Source organism: Anastrepha obliqua, chromosome 4 (assembly GCF_027943255.1).
Source record: "Anastrepha obliqua isolate idAnaObli1 chromosome 4, idAnaObli1_1.0, whole genome shotgun sequence".
In the NCBI taxonomy this organism is placed as follows: Eukaryota; Metazoa; Arthropoda; class Insecta; order Diptera; family Tephritidae; genus Anastrepha; species Anastrepha obliqua.
Genome location: NC_072895.1, coordinates 29,085,573 through 29,103,993, shown reverse-complemented (window position 1 = coordinate 29,103,993; position 18,421 = coordinate 29,085,573). Strand labels below are relative to the sequence as shown.

The window sequence follows — 18,421 nt, the reverse complement described above, 5'->3', positions numbered from 1 at the left end:
ACCGCGTCGCACGGGTTCGGCCCGACCTCGTCAACAATTGTACCCTTCATCACGACAATGCACCGGTGCACACCGGCTTCCTCTGCACCTCTGCATTGGCCAAGATGGGAGTTCCAGTGCTTCCCCACCCTCCCTATAGCCCAAACCTGTCCCCTCTGGACTTCTTCTTGTTCCCGCGCCTGAAAAGAAAGCTGAAGGGGAGGTGTTTTGACTCCATCGAGGCGATCCAAAAAACTGTGACGGCCGAATTGAACGCGATTCCGGCGGATGAGTTTAAAAAATGTTTCCTACAGTGGAAGGACCGTTACCAACGGTGTATTGACGCTCAAGGGTCCTATTTTGAAGAATATTAGTTGTATAAGCCAAAAGATTTAATAAAACTGCTTAAAAAAAATAAGGCTCATTACATTTCAATCAAACCCTGTATTCTCGTAGACCAATCGTCGAAAATGATTTAAAATGTTTGGAAATTATCCAATCGGCATTCGAGCAGAAATAGAAAATCAATCTGAAAACTTTTTGGAACCATTAGCAGAAATGTAACTATGATAATTTCATTGTCGAAATAAAACGAAAACACACCCTTTGAGGAGGAGCCTCCTATTTGTGACTTGCGTCTTGATGATTTTCCACAAATGGATGAATCTACAGTTTTAAGCCGACTCCAAACGGTACATGGTTTTTTATGACGAGGTTTGACATTGTCTGCCGAAGGGCGGTCGCAATTAATATATAAAAAACTTTTTTTATAATTTTGAATATATATGCAAAAAAATTGGAATCAAGATTTAGTTAGATACGTAAAAAAAATTGCAAAATAAAGGCATGAGACGAATATTAAAAGGTAGCATCTACACACCTGTCAAAACAATGCATGAAATGCTGAAATGGTTAAATATAACACAAAGGCTGCAATGTGATGCCTTAAGGGGACCCGGTGGTCTAGAAATTTCAAAAATTGGTTTTTTTGTTTTTTTGATATTTCGAAAGTATAGTATCTCAGGAATATACTGTGAAATTTTCATGCCGAAATTCCCAATATTATACCTTCTACAGCCCATTAAAAAGGTAGAGAGCGGTCCGCGCGCTCCTGTACCTCAAACTTTAAACTCATTTATCTCGAAACGACTTTTTCAACCTGGTGTTGTAAAAAAAAAACTATTAAACTGAATCACCTGAAACTTTAATATGTTGTTCACAACATCAATGGCTATCGCCCGTACTAGCATCATATTATTATTTCAATTATTTCGTACTTCATTGATTAAAAAACTGAAAAAAAAAATCGATTTTTAGAGTGTCAAATTTTTTTTATTCTAGTAGCGGGACATAGCTACAGGCATACTGACTAATATTTTTTTTTGGTTTTTGTATTTCAGATACATAGCAGATCCAAAATGTACAGCACCATTCAGGTCCAATTTATCGGGAGGGTCAACTTCAGCGCCATTTTTAAAATTAATAAAATTAAAAACAAATTTTTTTGTATAGTATGTAAAAGAAGTTAAGGGACGCGTCATTGGAAGGTCTTTACTACTCAATTGTCTACTTAGTAGAAATTAGCACTTGTTGGCAAGAGAGATTCTCCATTGGATTTCAAGGCTGGCATTGTTATCGGTGTTAATGCTTTTTTTCCAGAGGAGGTTAAAATCGAAAATGTCAGAAACATCATCAAAGGTGCCGTCACCAGTAATATGTGGGGCATGCTCCCACTAACCCTATAACATTCCACCCCTCTCGGCTAATTCCACTCTGTAACTGGTAAAAGCATTCCATCAAGGTGAAGCCGTGTTTATGCCTTTTAGACACACCAGGTACCTGTGTCCAGGTTTCTTTCTTAATTGCGTATCGAGGTTATACGCTGTCGATAACATCCATTTGTTTGTGACCAATGGGGCATCGGTAAATTGCAATATCGTTACTCCATATCGACTTGGCGTCTGTTTGGGTTCGTCTTGAGGTTTTACCTCACGCATTCGTGCCTGTCGTCTGTTCGTGAATACAGTCACCCCCAAAAAATGGGGGCTTCTGTTTATCAAACGACCAAGAGTGCATTTTTCGATTTTTACAATGTCTGATTTGATTGAGCAGAGAAGTGCCATCAAATTTTGTTTGCGGAATGAAATTTCGGAAACGTTTAGCATGTTGCAGAACGCATTTGATGATTCGACCATGTCGCAGAAAATATAAGTGGTACAAAGACTTCAAAGAGGGTCGAAAACGTGTTAATGACTTGGAGCGCTCCGGACGACCATCGACGTCAACAGATGACCAACACTTCAATAAAGTGAAGGAGTTAGTGCTCAGAAATCGTCGGTTGACTGTTAAAGACCTTACTGATATGATCGGAATATCAGAAGGATCTGTGAAAACCATTTTGAAAGACCATTTGGGCCTACGAAAAGTCAAATCTCGTTTGGTACCGAAAACTCTCAATTTCTTGGAAAAAAGTCGTCGCACTGATGTGTGTGAAACAATGCTTTCAGACTATCAGGACAAGCTCAAATGTATCATTACGGGAGATGAGACTTGGATTTATGCTTACGACTCTGAAACAACCGACCAATCAAGCGAATATCGTGCTAAAGGCGAGCCCAGACCGTAAAAAGCACGTCAAAGTCGTTCAAAAATAAAGGTCATGATGACAGTTTTTTTCGATTTTCGTGGTGTGGTGCACTATGAATTCCTTCCACCTGGCCAAATTGTTAATAAGGAATATTATTTGAGCGTTATGCGTCGTTTACGTGAAGCAATTGTCTAAAAATACCAGAATTATGGGCCACCAACTCTTGGTTTTTGCATCACGATAATGCACCGTCTCACACTGCACTCGTTCTTCGTGACCATTTCGCCAAAAATTCCACGCATATCGTTCCGCAACCACCGTATTCGCCGGCTCCGTGTGACTTCTGGCTATTCCCAAAACTCAAGAGACCACTCCGGGGAACGCGTTTCGAGTCGAATGAGGAGATAAAAGCTGAATCGAAGAAGGTGCTGATGGCTATACCGGAAATGGACTATTTGGCATGTTTCGGGGATTGGAAAAATCGTTGTGTATTTCATCGAGAGGGGATTATTTTGAAGGGGATGAAATTGATTTACAAGAATAAATAAAGATTTTTCATTTTACAACCAAATTCACCTTACTTTTTGCCCACAGTAGTATATATCTGGTATATTGGTCGCATTCGCTTTGCTTGCGCTTTGCGCTCCCATTCTAAGTTTCGTAGTTCCGGCATTAATGCTGGTTCTTAGATAAACGAAGTCTCCTACAACCTCGAAATAATAACTGTCAACAGTGACATGGGTGCCGATGCTGTGTGTTTAATGCCACCGGCTGTGTGTTTGATGACAGGACGTACTTCGTTTTGTCCCCGTTCACCACCAGTGATAATAAAAAAGTGTGTTAAAAACGTCATTTTTTATTATTTTTTCTTTAATATATGGCAAGAGAGTTTCTCAAACAGTAATGATGCAATTTTTGCGAGTTAAATTGTTGCAAAACTGTGAATATATAATAAATAAATAACAGGACTAATCCCGATATTCCGAAATTGTAATTACGATATACCGAAAATTACGGGAATGTAGAAATCAACAAATTGTACATCTGCCTACAAATAGCAGATAGTTTTCACGGAAAGCCATTTCATCACAGAAATGCACTGAGACGTTTTGGTATTTCCTGTCGCGGGCAGAAAATTCTTTCCTCTCACTTGAACTTGCATGCCCACATTTTGCTTTGAGCCCATGACCAACTTAATGCTGCAGGTAGGCACCCACTACCCACCACCCACCGCATCAGCAATGTCGCCCGGCATAAAGAGACTGAAAGTAATCCGTTAAGGGGGAAGTCCATGTAAAATTGTTCGATATTTCGAAAGTATAGTATTTTAAGAATATACTGTGAAATTTTCATGCGGAAATTCCTCATATTATAGCTTCTATAGCCCATTAACTATGTAGAGAGCGGCCCGAGCGCTCAAAAAGTTATCGACCGATTTGTTTGAAGTTTGGTGAAACCTTTCTGTACATTATTATCGGAAGGATAAACTTAAAATTTCAGATATTTCGCGTTGATAAATTACTTTTTGGTCTTAAAAGTGTCAATAAAATAGCTCTAAATTCTGACTTTTTTTCAAAGGCTTATTTTATAATTAATTTTGTACTTCTTTTTTTAATTTATAGGTTCATTATTTCCGTTAATATGTTATAAAAACACAACCGATTTCATTTTTTTGTTTCAGATCGATAGATTAATAGTAATAAATAGAGCAGTTTGGGACCACGCGCCGTAGGCAGCCGACAAGAAATGATCCCGAGCCGCCAAAGGAAAAAAAAAATTTTTTGTACTCTCGAAAGGTTAAATAAAGTTGTGTTAAAGCTTCAAAATAATATAATAATTTGTATATCACCTTTAAAAATATGTTTAAAAAATGACCGATTTTGAGGCTTCTACATGGACTTCGCCCCTTAATTTTGCATTGACTTTGCTCAAGCGATCACTGCTTGCATAACAAATAGCCACAGATGTACTTTAAAGTGTGTGTTTTTGTTTGTTTTTGTTGTTGTTTTGTTACCTGTTGTGTTTGTCGTAATGTCGGTTGATGCTGCAACAACACTTTGATCAGCTACTCCACCGATCGTCGGTTTATCTGCGGCATCCATTTGTGATCACGGCGAAGATGATTTGGATTGATGCGTCCTGGTCGCGGATGCCAGGATTGAGCTGAAACACTGCAACTCTATAACTTAATACACTTTAATTCGATAGATTACTTTTGGAAAGACACTTTTTGCTATTTTCTCCACACAATTTTTTTTTTATTAAAAATACTTATTTTCGTTTATAGATGCAAGCACAGCAAGTAAACTGACTGGGGTAATGAGACACAGAATTACAAAAGCACAAAATTAAAGCTAAAATATATACTTAAAGCAAAAACAACTTTTATTTTAACAACTTATTGCCATTATATTAATATTTTAAATATTATATCTTGCTTCTATTTGATTTTAAATTTTTATTTTATTTTTTATTTTTATTTTTATTTTTGTATTTTTTTACAATATTTTTTTTTGTGTATTTTTTATTTTTTTCTTTGGATTTTTTTTTTCTTTGTATTTTTGTTTTTTTTTTTTTTGTAGCGAACACAACACAATCTCGTGTACAAGCAAAATTATTAGGCACAGCTACAACCAACCAAAATATGCACAATATTTATATTTAGCATGCCAGTGTATAACGGAACTCGTACACATGTATAGGTGCTTGAGCGCCGCACACTGGCACACACACACACGCACACTTGAACTACAGTGCTTCGCCCATGGCTGTACTCGCATCCAGCCCGTCGCCTCAGCGCACTTTTACACAGACAGCGTTTATTTTTTTTTTTTTCTTTTTGCGCTGCTTTCACGATATTTTTAACATTTTGAGCTTTTTAATATTATTGCTTTCTATAAATTATTTTCAAATTTTCCATTATATTTTGCAAAAATTTTCGAGATTTCGCGAAACTCGCAGTGAATTGTGAGGGATTTTTTTCGAATTTCACTGAACTTCCATTCCACATTTAGGGACTTTGGCTTAGGCTGCTCGATACTTGGCTTCATCCTAGCCCGGGCACCACTCGCATTACCACGCCGCGACACATTTGACACATTACTCACATACTATACACACATTTACACACGAACGAGTACAAGAAGCGCTGCGTGACTTCCTCGCTATATGACTATGCGTAAAGGACTGCTAACGGTTAATTATGGGTAACGGGTTTTCTATGACAGAATTCTAGAGTACTACAATTCCTGCAAAAAAGCGATATACATATGTACGAGTATAGTCTTTACTTTTTATATAAGTGTGTATGTATATGTATGTGTACGCAACGACGGCACGCCTGCAACTGATCGACTTCTGCAGCGACTTGTTTGTTCACCTCGCATGCTAAGGGTATTTCTGTAGTATTTGTATGTAGGTGCGCATGTAGTATAGTAGGTAAGCACAAAATCACACGGTTAGACGCAATACTCCGAATCCAGCGACGGGACCTCCTGGATCTCCGATAGTTTTCCTCAGACTGAGTGAACGGCCAAACCGGCCGGCCGCCGGAGCAATGCATGATGGCTCGTCGCCATCGCTGGCACACATACCCGCTTATGTATGTGTGTATATGTATGTATGCCTTTTCCGTCGTCTACTCAGCTATTTTCGGTCGAGATGCGAACGGCGCGGTCCGCACTGTGGAGACTAAGACGACGGACGTTTTTCATGTGCAGGTCGCGCACCGCGAATGCGGAACTCTTCTGCACCCGTGTTCATGTATGTTTGTTTGTTTCTTGGTTTGTAGGAATGCAGTAGGCTCGTTAGTTGTCTGATCAGTTCACATGCAGGGCAACAGACAGCGCTAGATAGGTTGCAGGATCGACGCACAGTGGTGCATGAGTGGCGAAATTCGGTGGTCATGATGTTGTTGTTGTTGAAGTGGTTGAGTATTTCCACTGAAATAATCCTAATTACTGACTAGCACTGTTTTACTACCACTGTCCTCGTGTGATGATGTTTTTTGTTCTAAGTCAGATCCATTTAGTGAGGTCCAAGTATAGCAGCAAATTCTTTATCTCAATGTCTGAGATCTCATTAATTTGCTGCAAGAAAGGCTCACCGTAGGAGCGGAGTTGTGCCCTAGCTAACCCCACATAAGTAGTGGAAAAGACTTTCCTTCACCCCTTCCGCTTGTCAGCTTCTGCAAATGGGATCAGAAAAAAGAATGAGAAGCTTCAGATGCTAGAGAATAGGAAAAACGCCCGAAAATTCTACCAGAAAGTTCGGCGGCTGACAGAAGGTTTCAAGAACGGGACGTTTTACTGTACACACAAAGACGGTGATCTGATGATCTGACATCCAGATTTCCTTAAATTATGGAGGGAACCCTTCCCGAGTTTGTTAAACAGTGACAGCGGCGCATAGCACAGAGAATATGAAGATCCCGATACCCAAATTGTTTCGACGGGACTGTCTTTCCGCTACCCGACCATGACGAGGTGATATTAGCTATAACGCGGCTAAAGAACAACAAAGTCGCGGGAGCCGATTGACTGCGAACTGAGCTATTCAAACACGGCGGCGAGGAGCTGGTAAGGTGCATGCATCAGCTCCTATGCAAAATATGATCGGATGAAAACATGCCTGCCGATTGAAATTTAAGTGTGCTCTGCCCAATCCATAAGAAGGGTGTCACTGCATTCTGTGCCAATTACCGCGTGATTAGTCTTCTAAATATCGCCTATAAGGTTCTAGCGAGCGTATGATGTGAAAGGCTGAAGCCCACCATCAACTAACCTGGAAAATGCAACATCGACAAAATATTCACAATACGCCAAATCTTGTTAAAGACCCATGAAAGAAGAATCGACACTCACCATCCCTTCGTCGATTTTCAAAGCTGCATTCCACAGTACAAAACGGAGTTACCTGTATGCCGCGATGTCTGAATTTGTTATCCCCACAAAACTAATATAGCTATGCAAGATGACGTTGCTCAATACCAGCAGTGCCGTCAGAATTGGGAAGGACCTCTCCAAGCCGTTTGATAGCAAACGAGGTTTCAGACAGGGTGACTCGCCGCCGTGTGGATTCTTTACCCTGAAGTTGGATAAGATCTGCGAGCCGCAGAACTTAATCGCTCAGGCACAATTTTTTATAAGAGGTCTCAACAACTGCGCTGTTAGTTCTGCCTTTTCCAAACTGAACAAAGAAGCAAAATGAATGGGTCTGGTGGTGAATGCCGACAAAACGAAGTACTGTCCTACCATCAAATAAACAGTCGGCGTACTCGCATATCGGCACCCATGTCACTCTGACAGTTATCATTTCGAGGCTGCAAGAGACTTTGTTTATCTAGGAAGCAGCATTAACACCGACAACAATGTCAGCCTTGAAATCCAACGGAGAGTATCTCTTGCCAACAAGTGCTACTTTGGACTAAGTAGGCAATTGAGTAGTAAAGTCCTCTCTCGACGAACAAAATAACACTCTTCAAGGTTCTCATCATGCCCCTCTTAACGTATGGCGCAGAAGCTTGGACGATGACAACTTCCGATGAGGTGTCCTTTGGAGTATTTGAGAGAAATATTCTTGGCAAGATTTTTGAACCTTTGCACGTTGGCGACGGCAAGCAATGGAACGACGAGCTGTATGAGCTCTACGAGGCGATAGGCATAGCGCAGCGAATAGAGATCCAGCGGCTACGTTGACTGGGTTATGTCGTCCGAATGGATGCAAAGGCTCCGGCTCTGAAAGTATTCGATGCGGTACCAGCTGGTGGTAGCAGAGGAAGGAGAAGGTATCCTCTACGTTGGAAAGATCAGGTGGAGATGGCCTTGGCTTCACTTGGTGCGTCCAATTGGCGCCGGTTAGCACGAGAAAGAAACGACTGACACGCTTTGTTAAACTCGGCGGAGCTCGCTTAAGCCATTATCGCGCCAATCAATAAGAAGAAAAATAATTAATTCCACTACACTTTACTGCATTTTAAACCAAACTACAAGTTTGAAGGTCACATTAACTAACCTGAAAATAAATATATCGGTTGCGGCGATTAACAAACTTTGCATGATGAATTGAGCTGTAATTTTGCCATAAGCCCACAGATATTTATGCGCACACTTATTGCATTTTGATTTGAAATTATGTAGATATATTTAAATTTTAAATTTTTCATCCACTGTGCGCGCCGGGTCTAAAAATCGAAACGGTGGTGTGCTGTATGAATTTTTAAGAAATTCTGTTTGCGCCTACGTTTTTCAAATCGTTTTTAATAGCAGCTGTTGCCTCATTATTGCCGTAATTATAGAAATTCCAAACGCTGCAACAGCATTCGCATCCTAAAATTATAGAAAAGCAATCAAGAGGGAAAGAGATTGAGAGATTGCGAGAGAGCCATAAAGGCACAAGAGAGCTCACATTCAGCATGAGCGCCACAAATTATTATATTTAGGATTCATATGGTCGAACGTGCATATATTTATGTATTATATATAATAGACTTTTTGTAATGATATAGTAGTTTGTATTTTTTATTTATTTTATGTGCCAAGGAGTCAATAAATTTCTCTGTCAAGTGAGTTCAAAAACCGCGAAAATCCGAAAATTTGTTTTTTAATCATTTATTATTGGACAATTTGTTTTGAAACACTGTTCCTTTGTAAATTAGAATTTATAAAACTAAATATGTTTGCGATATTTTCATTTTAAATGTTCCTTTATACCATAAAAAGGGTCTTTCAAAAGACACGCCTAGTTATTTCAAAATAAAACATTTGAAAATTTAGATTCTCTCAGGTTTCACTAATTTTATTCAAAGTACGGCTCTTATGAATTATATGTGAAAATGACATCACTTAAATGTACACCAAGGCACAAAAGACCATAAGGTCGAAGTGCGAACCTCCAATAAATCTAAATCTAAATGTCCACCATGAGCAGGTCTACAGGTAAAATCCACCAAACAGTCAATTTATGAGTGCCTAATCGTTGAGAACGTCGAGATATCGGTGTTGATGGTTGTTCAGCAACACTTTGCGCTACAGCAGCAAAATTCTCAACAGAACGTCCAGTTTTTAGTCTGTCAGTTCGTTTTCTAACCTCCAGAGGACCAGTTTCTTCAAATTTTTTCAACAACCTTTGAATTTCCGGCTTATTTGGACGATTCTTTTTCTTCTTAATTGGGGCAATAATCACTTAAGCGAGCTTGGCCGAGTTTCACAAAGCGCACCTGTCTTCTTTCTTTCTCGTGCTAACCGGCGCCAATTGGATAGACCAAGTGAAGCCAAGTCCTTCTCCACCTGATCCCTTCAACGCAAAGGAGGCCTTCCTCCTCCTCTGCTACCACCAGCTAGTACCGCATCGAACACTTTCAAAGCCAGAGCATTTGTATCCATTCGGTCGACATGACCCAGCCAACGTAGCCGCTGGATATTTATTCACTGCGCTATGTCTATGTCGTTGTAAAGCTCATACAGCTCATCGTTCCATCGCCTGTGATATTCGCCGTTGCCAACGTGCAAAGGTCCAAAAATCTTGCGCAGAATCTTTCTCTCAAACACTCCAAGCGTCGCTTCATGCCATAGGACGGGCATGATGAGAGCCTTGTAGAGTGTAAGTTTTGTTCGTCAAGAGAGGACTTTACTACTCAGTTGCCTACTTAGTCCAAAGTAGCACTTGTTGGCAAGAGAGATTCTACGTTGGATTTCCAGGCTGACATTGTTATCGGTGTTAATGCTTGTTCCTAAATAAACAAAGTCTTTTACATCCTCGAAATCATAAATGTCAACAGTGGCGTGGGTGCCGATATGCGAGTGCGCCGACTGTTTGTTTTATGATAAGAGTTACTTCGTTTTGTCCTCGTTCCCCAACAGACCCATTCGCTTTGCTTCTTTATTCAGTTTGGAAAAGGCAGAACTAACAGCGCGGTTGTTAAGCCCTCTTAAAAAATTGTGCCTGAGATATTAAAATCTGCGGCTCACGCGATCTTTTGCAACATCAGGCTAAAGAAGTCACACGACAGCGAGTCACGCTGCCTGAAACCTCGTTTGGTATCAAGTGGCTCGGAGAGGTCCTTCCCAATTTTTGCGTCACTGCTGGTATTGAGCAGCACCATTTTTCATAGCCGTACTAGTTTTGTGGGGATATCAAATTCAGACATAGCGGCATATAGGTAACTCCTTTTTGAGCTTTAAAATCGAAAAAATATGGTTTGTATCGATTCTCTTTTCATGGATCTTTTCCAAGACTTGGCGAATTTTGTGACTATCTGGCCGGTGTAGGATTTTTCAGGTCTAAAACCAGCCCTCTTAAAAAATTGTGCCTGAGATATTAAAATCTGCGGCTCACGCGATCTTTTGCAACATCAGGCTAAAGAAGTCACACGACAGCGAGTCACGCTGCCTGAAACCTCGTTTGGTATCAAGTGGCTCGGAGAGGTCCTTCCCAATTTTTGCGTCACTGCTGGTATTGAGCAGCACCATTTTTCATAGCCGTACTAGTTTTGTGGGGATATCAAATTCAGACATAGCGGCATATAGGTAACTCCTTTTTGAGCTTTAAAATCGAAAAAATATGGTTTGTATCGATTCTCTTTTCATGGATCTTTTCCAAGACTTGGCGAATTTTGTGACTATCTGGCCGGTGTAGGATTTTTCAGGTCTAAAACCACACTTATAAAGTACAATCAGTTAGTTGATGGTCGGCTTCAGCCTTTCACACAATACGCTATGGGCGACATTTAGAAGACTAATCACGCGGTAATTGGCACAGATTGCAGGATGACCCTTCTTATGGATTCGGTAGAGCACACTTAAATTTCAATCGGCCGGCATGCTTTCATCCGCCCATATTTTGCATAGGAGCTAATGCATGCGTCTTACTAGCTCTTCGCCGTCATATTTGAATAGCCGGGTTATCGCTATTCTCACCTCGTCATGGTCGGGTAGCGGAACGCCTTGTTCTACCGTGTAAAATTGTGAAGCAGTGGAATTACTGCGTCGTCATTCCGGGAGCAAGCAATTTATCTCTCGTCTCAGACCTGTAGTTAGGCCATCAAGATCGTGTGTTGTCACACCTTTGGACTTTTATTTGGGGGGGGGTTTGTAAAGTCTAAATGCTTTGTGGATAAATGAGGAATTGTAGATTCGATTGAGGAATTGATAGCGAAGATTACTTAAGTTATTCACGAGATAACGAACGAAGTCCTCCAGTGAGTCATTCGAAACTGAAGCTTAGAGTAGAGAAGGGCTCTGTGATCGAGGCTAAGCCGGGAACGGGCATTGATTAACCAATGGAGATCTTTCGTTTTTAGCTTCATCTGTTCACTTTTGGCATCTACGTGCCTTTTCCATGTCAGGCGCCTGTCCATACGAACACCAAGGTATGTAACTTCTTTAGAATGGGGTATGAGTGTGGAGTTTAGATATACACTGGAGCTGTCACTCCTATTTACCGGTCACACGGTCACGGTTAAAAGTCACATGCTTACACTTTTACTCATTCACTTTGATGCGCCAGTCTGCCAACCACTTTACTATGTGTTTCAGATGACTGTTGAGTTCACCCGACGCTCTTATTGGGCACTCGGAGCGACGTAGGATTGCAGTGCGGTCAGCAAACGTGGATGTAAATATTTGTGGCTTTGTTGAAAGGTCAGCCGTGTATATTACATATAAAAGCGGGCACTACCTTGTGGTACGCCGATTTTAGTATCGACTTCATCAGTTAGGTAGTTTTTATATCTTACCAAAAACAACCGATTTGTAAGATAAGATTCTAATATTTTTTGTGAGCTTTGTGGCAGTGTGCGTTGGATTTTGTAGACAAGTCCTTCGTGCCATACTCTGTCGAACGCTTGAGCTACATCGAGATACATGGCTGAGCAATATTCCCGTCGTTCAAAAGCATTTCTTATTTCGGAGCTGATGCTATTGACTTGCTCAGTTGTACCGTATTTCTCACGAAAACCGAACTGATGAGCTGGAACAATGTTGTTTTGCTGCAAATACGGCACCCGTTTTCATTTTAGCAATTTTTCAAATAGTTTGGAGAGAGATGGCAGTAGACTTATACAGGGTTTGATGGAAAAGTAATGAGCCTTCCCGCGCAGAGCGTCTGCCAAGCGATCAACCGAATCGGCTTGTCGGGGGAAAATGATCGTTGGACCTTCCCCTTCCACTAGAAATCGGACCCAGTTCGCTGGCAACAGCGGTGCAGTCAACATCGCTCCGCGCGTGAAAGCTGTTTTAAAAGTGTGTTAGAATTTTGCAGTGGCGAAAATGCAGCGATCGTTGAAGCAACGTAGATAATACTTTAGACAATTGTATGACAGGAGATGAAACCTGGTGCTTTGAGTACGATCCTCAGGGCAAGAGAGAGAGTGCGGAGTGGCACTCGAGCTAGTCGCCACGACCCAAGAAGGCGCGCATGTCGAAATCTAAGGTCAAAACCATGCTTATCATCTTTTTCGACTCTCGAGGCATCGTCCACAAGGAGTTTGTACCTCCAGGAAGCACTGTAAACGCGGCATTATACAAAGAAGTGCTCCTCCGGCTGAAAAACCGCATCGCACGGGTTCGGCCCGACCTCGTCAACAATTGGACCCTTCATCACGACAATGCGCCGGCGCACACCGTCTTCCTTTGCACCTCTGCATTGGCCAAGATGGGGGTTCCGGTGCTTCCCCACCCTCCCTACAGCCCGAACCTGTCCCCTCCGGACTTCTTCTTGTGCCCGCGCCTGAAAAGAAAGATGAAGGGGAGGCGTTTCGACTCCATCGAGGCGATCCAAAAAACTGTGATAGCCGAATTGAACGCGATTCCAGCGGATGAGTTTAAAAAATGTTTCCTGCAGTGGAAGGACCGCTACCAATGGTGTATTGACGCTCAAGGGTCCTATTTTGAAGAATATTAGTTGTATAAGCCAAAAGGTTTAATAAAACTGCTTAAAAAAAATAAGGCTCATTAATTTTTAATCAAACCCTGTAGGTCTGTATGAAGCTGCCTGGGCTTTACTTTTTCCTGGCTTCGGCTGGCCTGAGTTGCAGGCAATTCAAACCTATTAGTTGGTGGGTTGTGTTAAAACACCATCCTCAAATGCTCAACACACACATTGGCTACTTCTGCAGCAGTCCGAGCCCAGGCGCCTTGATTATCACGTATTGGTACCTCAGATTCAGTTGGTGGCCTCAATTTTTGTGCCTTCCATAAGGACAGATTAGCTCCCGTTGGCGATAGGTTTTGTATTAAACGTCTGTTATTATACTCTTTTTCTAGTTCAGGCGCTTTTCTTAAAGCTTTTTCAGCGTTTTTGAAGCACACCTTAGATGCAGGGGATCTATACTCTTATCAATCAATTTGAATTTTCGTTTTTTTTTTATTTCGATTTAAAATTCGATGCCTCTAAATTGCGCACCCTTCACATCTATCTACTTGAAAAATGTCAAAAATGGTATAAGGCAAAGGTACCGTCTAGGAATCATTTCCCACTGGCATCGAGGCGCCACTTTGGCAAACCCTTTACATGCAGAAAAAGTTGAATGAAATATCTCCGAAGCAGTTACTGCGTTTCCTTAAAGAACTTTTTTGATTTTTCTTTAAACAGAGTTAATTTTCTGAGGCGGCTTTCTTTGGTCGGTAAAAACTCGGAGTCTATCTGGTACGTAGAGCTTACTGCCATAGAAATATTACTCACTCATGGACACTACAATTTTTTTTTCATCGAAGATCAATTATTTCGTTTATATTTTTCTAATTTCAACAGTTCTCAAATCAGACGATTTGTTTAATTTAAATTAGACCAAATGAAATGTGTATTTATTTTGTTTAGTATTTATTTGATTCTTAAAAAATATGCCTATGTAAATATCACTGTATTTACTATAGTAAAACAACAAATTAAAAATACAGTCATAGTTTTATATTTAAAGCTTAAAGTCAAGGTAAAATTATTTTTTGTCGTGTGGATGATCGATAACTGAAATAATTAGAAATTAGATTTATTATTGCAGCGTATGTATGTATGTATATATAGTTAATAGCAAACATAAAAAAATGAGTGACTTCCAAGTGTGATGAATGAAATATTAAAGGTGGCCTTTTTTATATTTCAAGTATTAAACATTTCCTTTCTATCAAAACTTCAAATTTTCGGATCCCAAAAAATGCAAAAATGTATCGGATATTCTTGTAAAAAAAATGGAACAAATTAAGTTATATTGAACGCTTTTGGAATTATGTAGTTAAAATTGTTCAAACCATTTGTGGAGCACTTTGCTCATTACTTAAAACCTCAATGCCAACCGCATAAGTGCGCTCAAAGTGATGAGCAATCAACATCACTTAGATAATAAATTAATGCACTATTTTTTTGTTTGTGGCACTCAAAGGTATATGAAGTTAGTTTTTGAATTTGCTTTTTTTTTTGTAAAATTTTTTTTCCGGTTTCAACACTGGTGTGGTGTGGGGATTGGGCCAATCCTTCCACTTCACAAGTGCCACAAAATATTTTCACGAAGAAAAATAAATGAGGTTTCCGTGTCGCACAGTGGTATCACAACGGACCTGTAAGGTCTAAGTGAGTTGGTCGTACAGATCGACTACCACCATAACCTAACCTCACAACCTAACACGGAATTCTGTGACACATTTTATTTAAATTCTTATTGCATTAAGTGTAGTAAGCCGCCTAAATCCAAACCAAAAATAAGTATACGGTTCGAAATTGTGGCATTTGTAATCAATCCTCTTCATATAGGCATAAATTTAGTATATCGTATTAATTAATTTTTTCAGCAGACTTTACTCTTTACTGAATGTCAACTTACATATAAACAAATAGATTCGCATTTATTCTTAACATAAAATTCGTAAAGCTAAAGTAATGATATTACGTTTTTGCAAAGCAAAGTGGAAAACCGGGTTCTGATTTCACATATTTTACGCTTAAACAAAATCAAGATTTGCTCTTTGGCTACTGAACTAAAAAGTATACATATATGCGTATACTCGTATATGTGCATACATACGTATATGTATTGCTAAATCATTCTTGCCGCAGAATAGTTGCAAGCACTTTTCACATATTTTGAGCCATTTAAAAGTTGAATAACTATTGCTTATAGATTATTAACATGCAAACGGACGGGCCCGGCTAAATCGTCGCCGCTCTTCGAACTTGCTATTAATGAGACTTTTTTTCCTTTCTTTCGATTTGGTTACTTAAAGAAATGTTGACGTGCTTTTGTTTCACAAAAACTGGAGCATTCTAAACGGAATAAAAATGTGAATTAAATTTTGTTTGCCATGACGGTTTAGTGAATGGTGAGAACCAGGCCAGCGAAAAACGTCCAAATACTGAGTGAATGCTTTTTAAACGAGATTTTTTTACCCAACGAGCTTCTTCCTTTTTCAATTGCTCAATACCCTGGAAAGAAAAAATATATAAAAAAAATTAAATTAAAGTTTACATATAAATATAATTATTTTTAAGTCTTAATGATTTTAGTTCTTCATCAATATATAGATTTGGGAAAAGGTTTAAAAACTTAAGTAGTTTCGGTGCTTAAAAAAAGCCAAACTGATTGACCCTTTTACTCGTATTGTACGCAACTCCAATCAAACTTAGCAAACACAATGAATAAATGTCACTTGGCATAATAAATATCTAATCACAAAACTACAAAACGAACTCATTTGATATCTCATTACGTCCGTAATTTTATCATGTCTGCTCGCACTCACTTTTTTTTTTTTTTACAAATCGTGCATACATAGATATAAATGATTATTATCTTTAATGCCCCTACCGTTTGGTCATTAAAGATGGCAGTTAATTGCGTAGCCAGCATTATAAGTGTGAAAATTGCAAATAGCAATGCTTCAAATGATAGGAACAGCAATAAGAATATAGTTGCCGGTGGTGAATAAGGTGAACATTGACGCCATTCAGTGTTAACGCATTGGGCAAATTCGGTGACAACCAAAAACATGGCATGTATCGATATGGCGGCAATATAAAACTGTAAAAAAACACATAGGAATCTTTATCATAAGCTCATACAAATCCACGAACGATGGATACGTACCGTAAAAAGTACGAAGTACTTTTGATTATTTTCTCCTACACAATTATTTACCCATGGACAATGATGATCCATTTTACGTATGCAACGTTGACATACTGAGCAATGATGTGCGCGTTCCGGTTTGATGCTGCAGCATTTCGGACATTTGAAAAACATCTCACCTTCACGATAGCCCATCTGCTCGATCATTTCTTTTGTTGCATTGCCCCGGGGAACTGCGCCAGGATCTGACAACATAGTGCGTATGTGCGATGCAAAAGCGAGAAAGGCAAGTGCTTGGAATATTATTATATTTATACCGCTGAAGACCGGATAGGGACTCGGCAGCAATATGACGCGCATTACGACAAATTCCGCAAACAATATCAGCAGCCAGGTGAACACGGCACAGACAATGCCGCAAATGTCCTGAAATATTAAATAAATTTGTAGAGAAATGCAGCATTTAAATGCAATAATCTTTACAATTCGAGGATGAGAAACGTACTTACCTTCACACACCAAGCACGTCCGCCACAGCAACGATTGTGCATGTCTCTGCTGCCGCCATGCACTGCGATATATTGAGAATGCATTATTATGTATCCAAAGCCTGGTGCACTAAGGAACTTAACAGATGGTTCTACAATAAATTTGCCGTGCAATAATACAACTCGAAACTTTTGTGTTTTACTAACTACAAAGTCAACAGCTGTTTCATGTCGCTGCCACCTGTTTGATGACAGCTGTGCAATTAGTAGAAGATGCCAAATAGGAACGAAAATGTAGTAAAGCGGTTAGACCAGTAATATGGGCTGCCATTCGCTAGATATACTTATTTTGGGAAAACTCACGAAATGTGTATGTACTAATTAAGAAATCGAGAAATGTAGATTACCAGGCTTGACAATCTGAAGCAAAATTGTTGTCTACAATTTCAAGCCGACTCCGAATGGCAGATATTTTTTATAAGGAGCTTTTTCATGACAGAAATACACTCGGAGGTTTGCCATCTTTCACCGAGATTCGAACCAACGTTCTCTCTCTGAAATCCGAATTGTAGTCACGCACCAACCCATTTGGCTGCGGCGGCCACCTAACCAATGAGAACTAGACAGCGGAATTCTGGCTGCTCATTTCACAAGTATTCACACCTGCGTCCAATCCGTGATGATCGAAGATTGTGTGGAGATTTTTGGTTTATCACTAAATTCGTTTATCGCAATCTCAGTCAAAGCGCCGTCGCAGCCTCCATGACGTAAGCATATCAACTAATTCCTTCAAAATCGCTGAAAGCCGGTTAACGGTCTCGTGCCACACCTCTGCATCGTGTTTGGAAATTAACAATTAAAAATTTTTATAAAACAGTTTAATGCAAAAATTTATTTTTGTAATACCAAAATTTAGCCAAAACACAGGCATATATTGCCCCAAACGATACCATGTACTCGATTTCATTTTATTTATTTGTAGCAGTTCCCCATAAGAGCGAACCCAGAGGTTGTGTGTAAGGTCATCATCATCATCGTATCCTTGTATACGCTAGCTGAACATAGGGCACCAACAACACCTACGCGCCATCTCGGCAGATAACTGGATAACGCCCGTTTCCAAGACAGTCGTTTCTACGTTACCGAAACGACCCGGATTTATATCCGGCCAAGGACTGTCACGCAGCATTCCACGTATGTAAATATGGGGAATGTTTATGCTGCTACAACAACAACTGGATAACGCCTTCACCTGCTTCTAGCTTAATCCGAGCTGAGCCGTCTCGCGATCCACAGTTTTTGTCCAGGTTTCCC

The 18,421-nt window shown here is 40.0% G+C and overlaps 2 protein-coding genes across 2 annotated transcripts in view; both read right to left on the bottom strand.

Annotated features, from left to right (window-relative positions):
• The window catches only part of LOC129244068 (titin-like), a 76,384-nt gene extending 71,618 nt beyond the window's left edge, over window positions 1–4,766 (bottom strand). Inside the window, exon 1 of the mRNA XM_054881683.1 lies at window positions 4,581–4,766. Within this exon, the coding sequence (XP_054737658.1) occupies window positions 4,581–4,668 (88 nt within the window). The 5' untranslated portion in view covers window positions 4,669–4,766. The remainder of the gene's footprint in view (window positions 1–4,580) is intronic.
• A 9,682-nt stretch (window positions 4,767–14,448) lies between these two features.
• LOC129245210 (palmitoyltransferase ZDHHC3) lies at window positions 14,449–17,337 on the bottom strand. Its single transcript, XM_054883248.1, has 4 exons — window positions 17,129–17,337; window positions 16,638–17,045; window positions 16,359–16,571; window positions 14,449–15,976 (listed from the first exon to the last, which is right to left on the bottom strand). Exons 1-4 carry the CDS (start codon window positions 17,210–17,212, stop codon window positions 15,818–15,820), a joined length of 864 nt encoding a protein of 287 aa, XP_054739223.1. The 5' UTR covers window positions 17,213–17,337; the 3' UTR covers window positions 14,449–15,817.
• Between the last annotated feature and the right edge of the window lie 1,084 nt (window positions 17,338–18,421).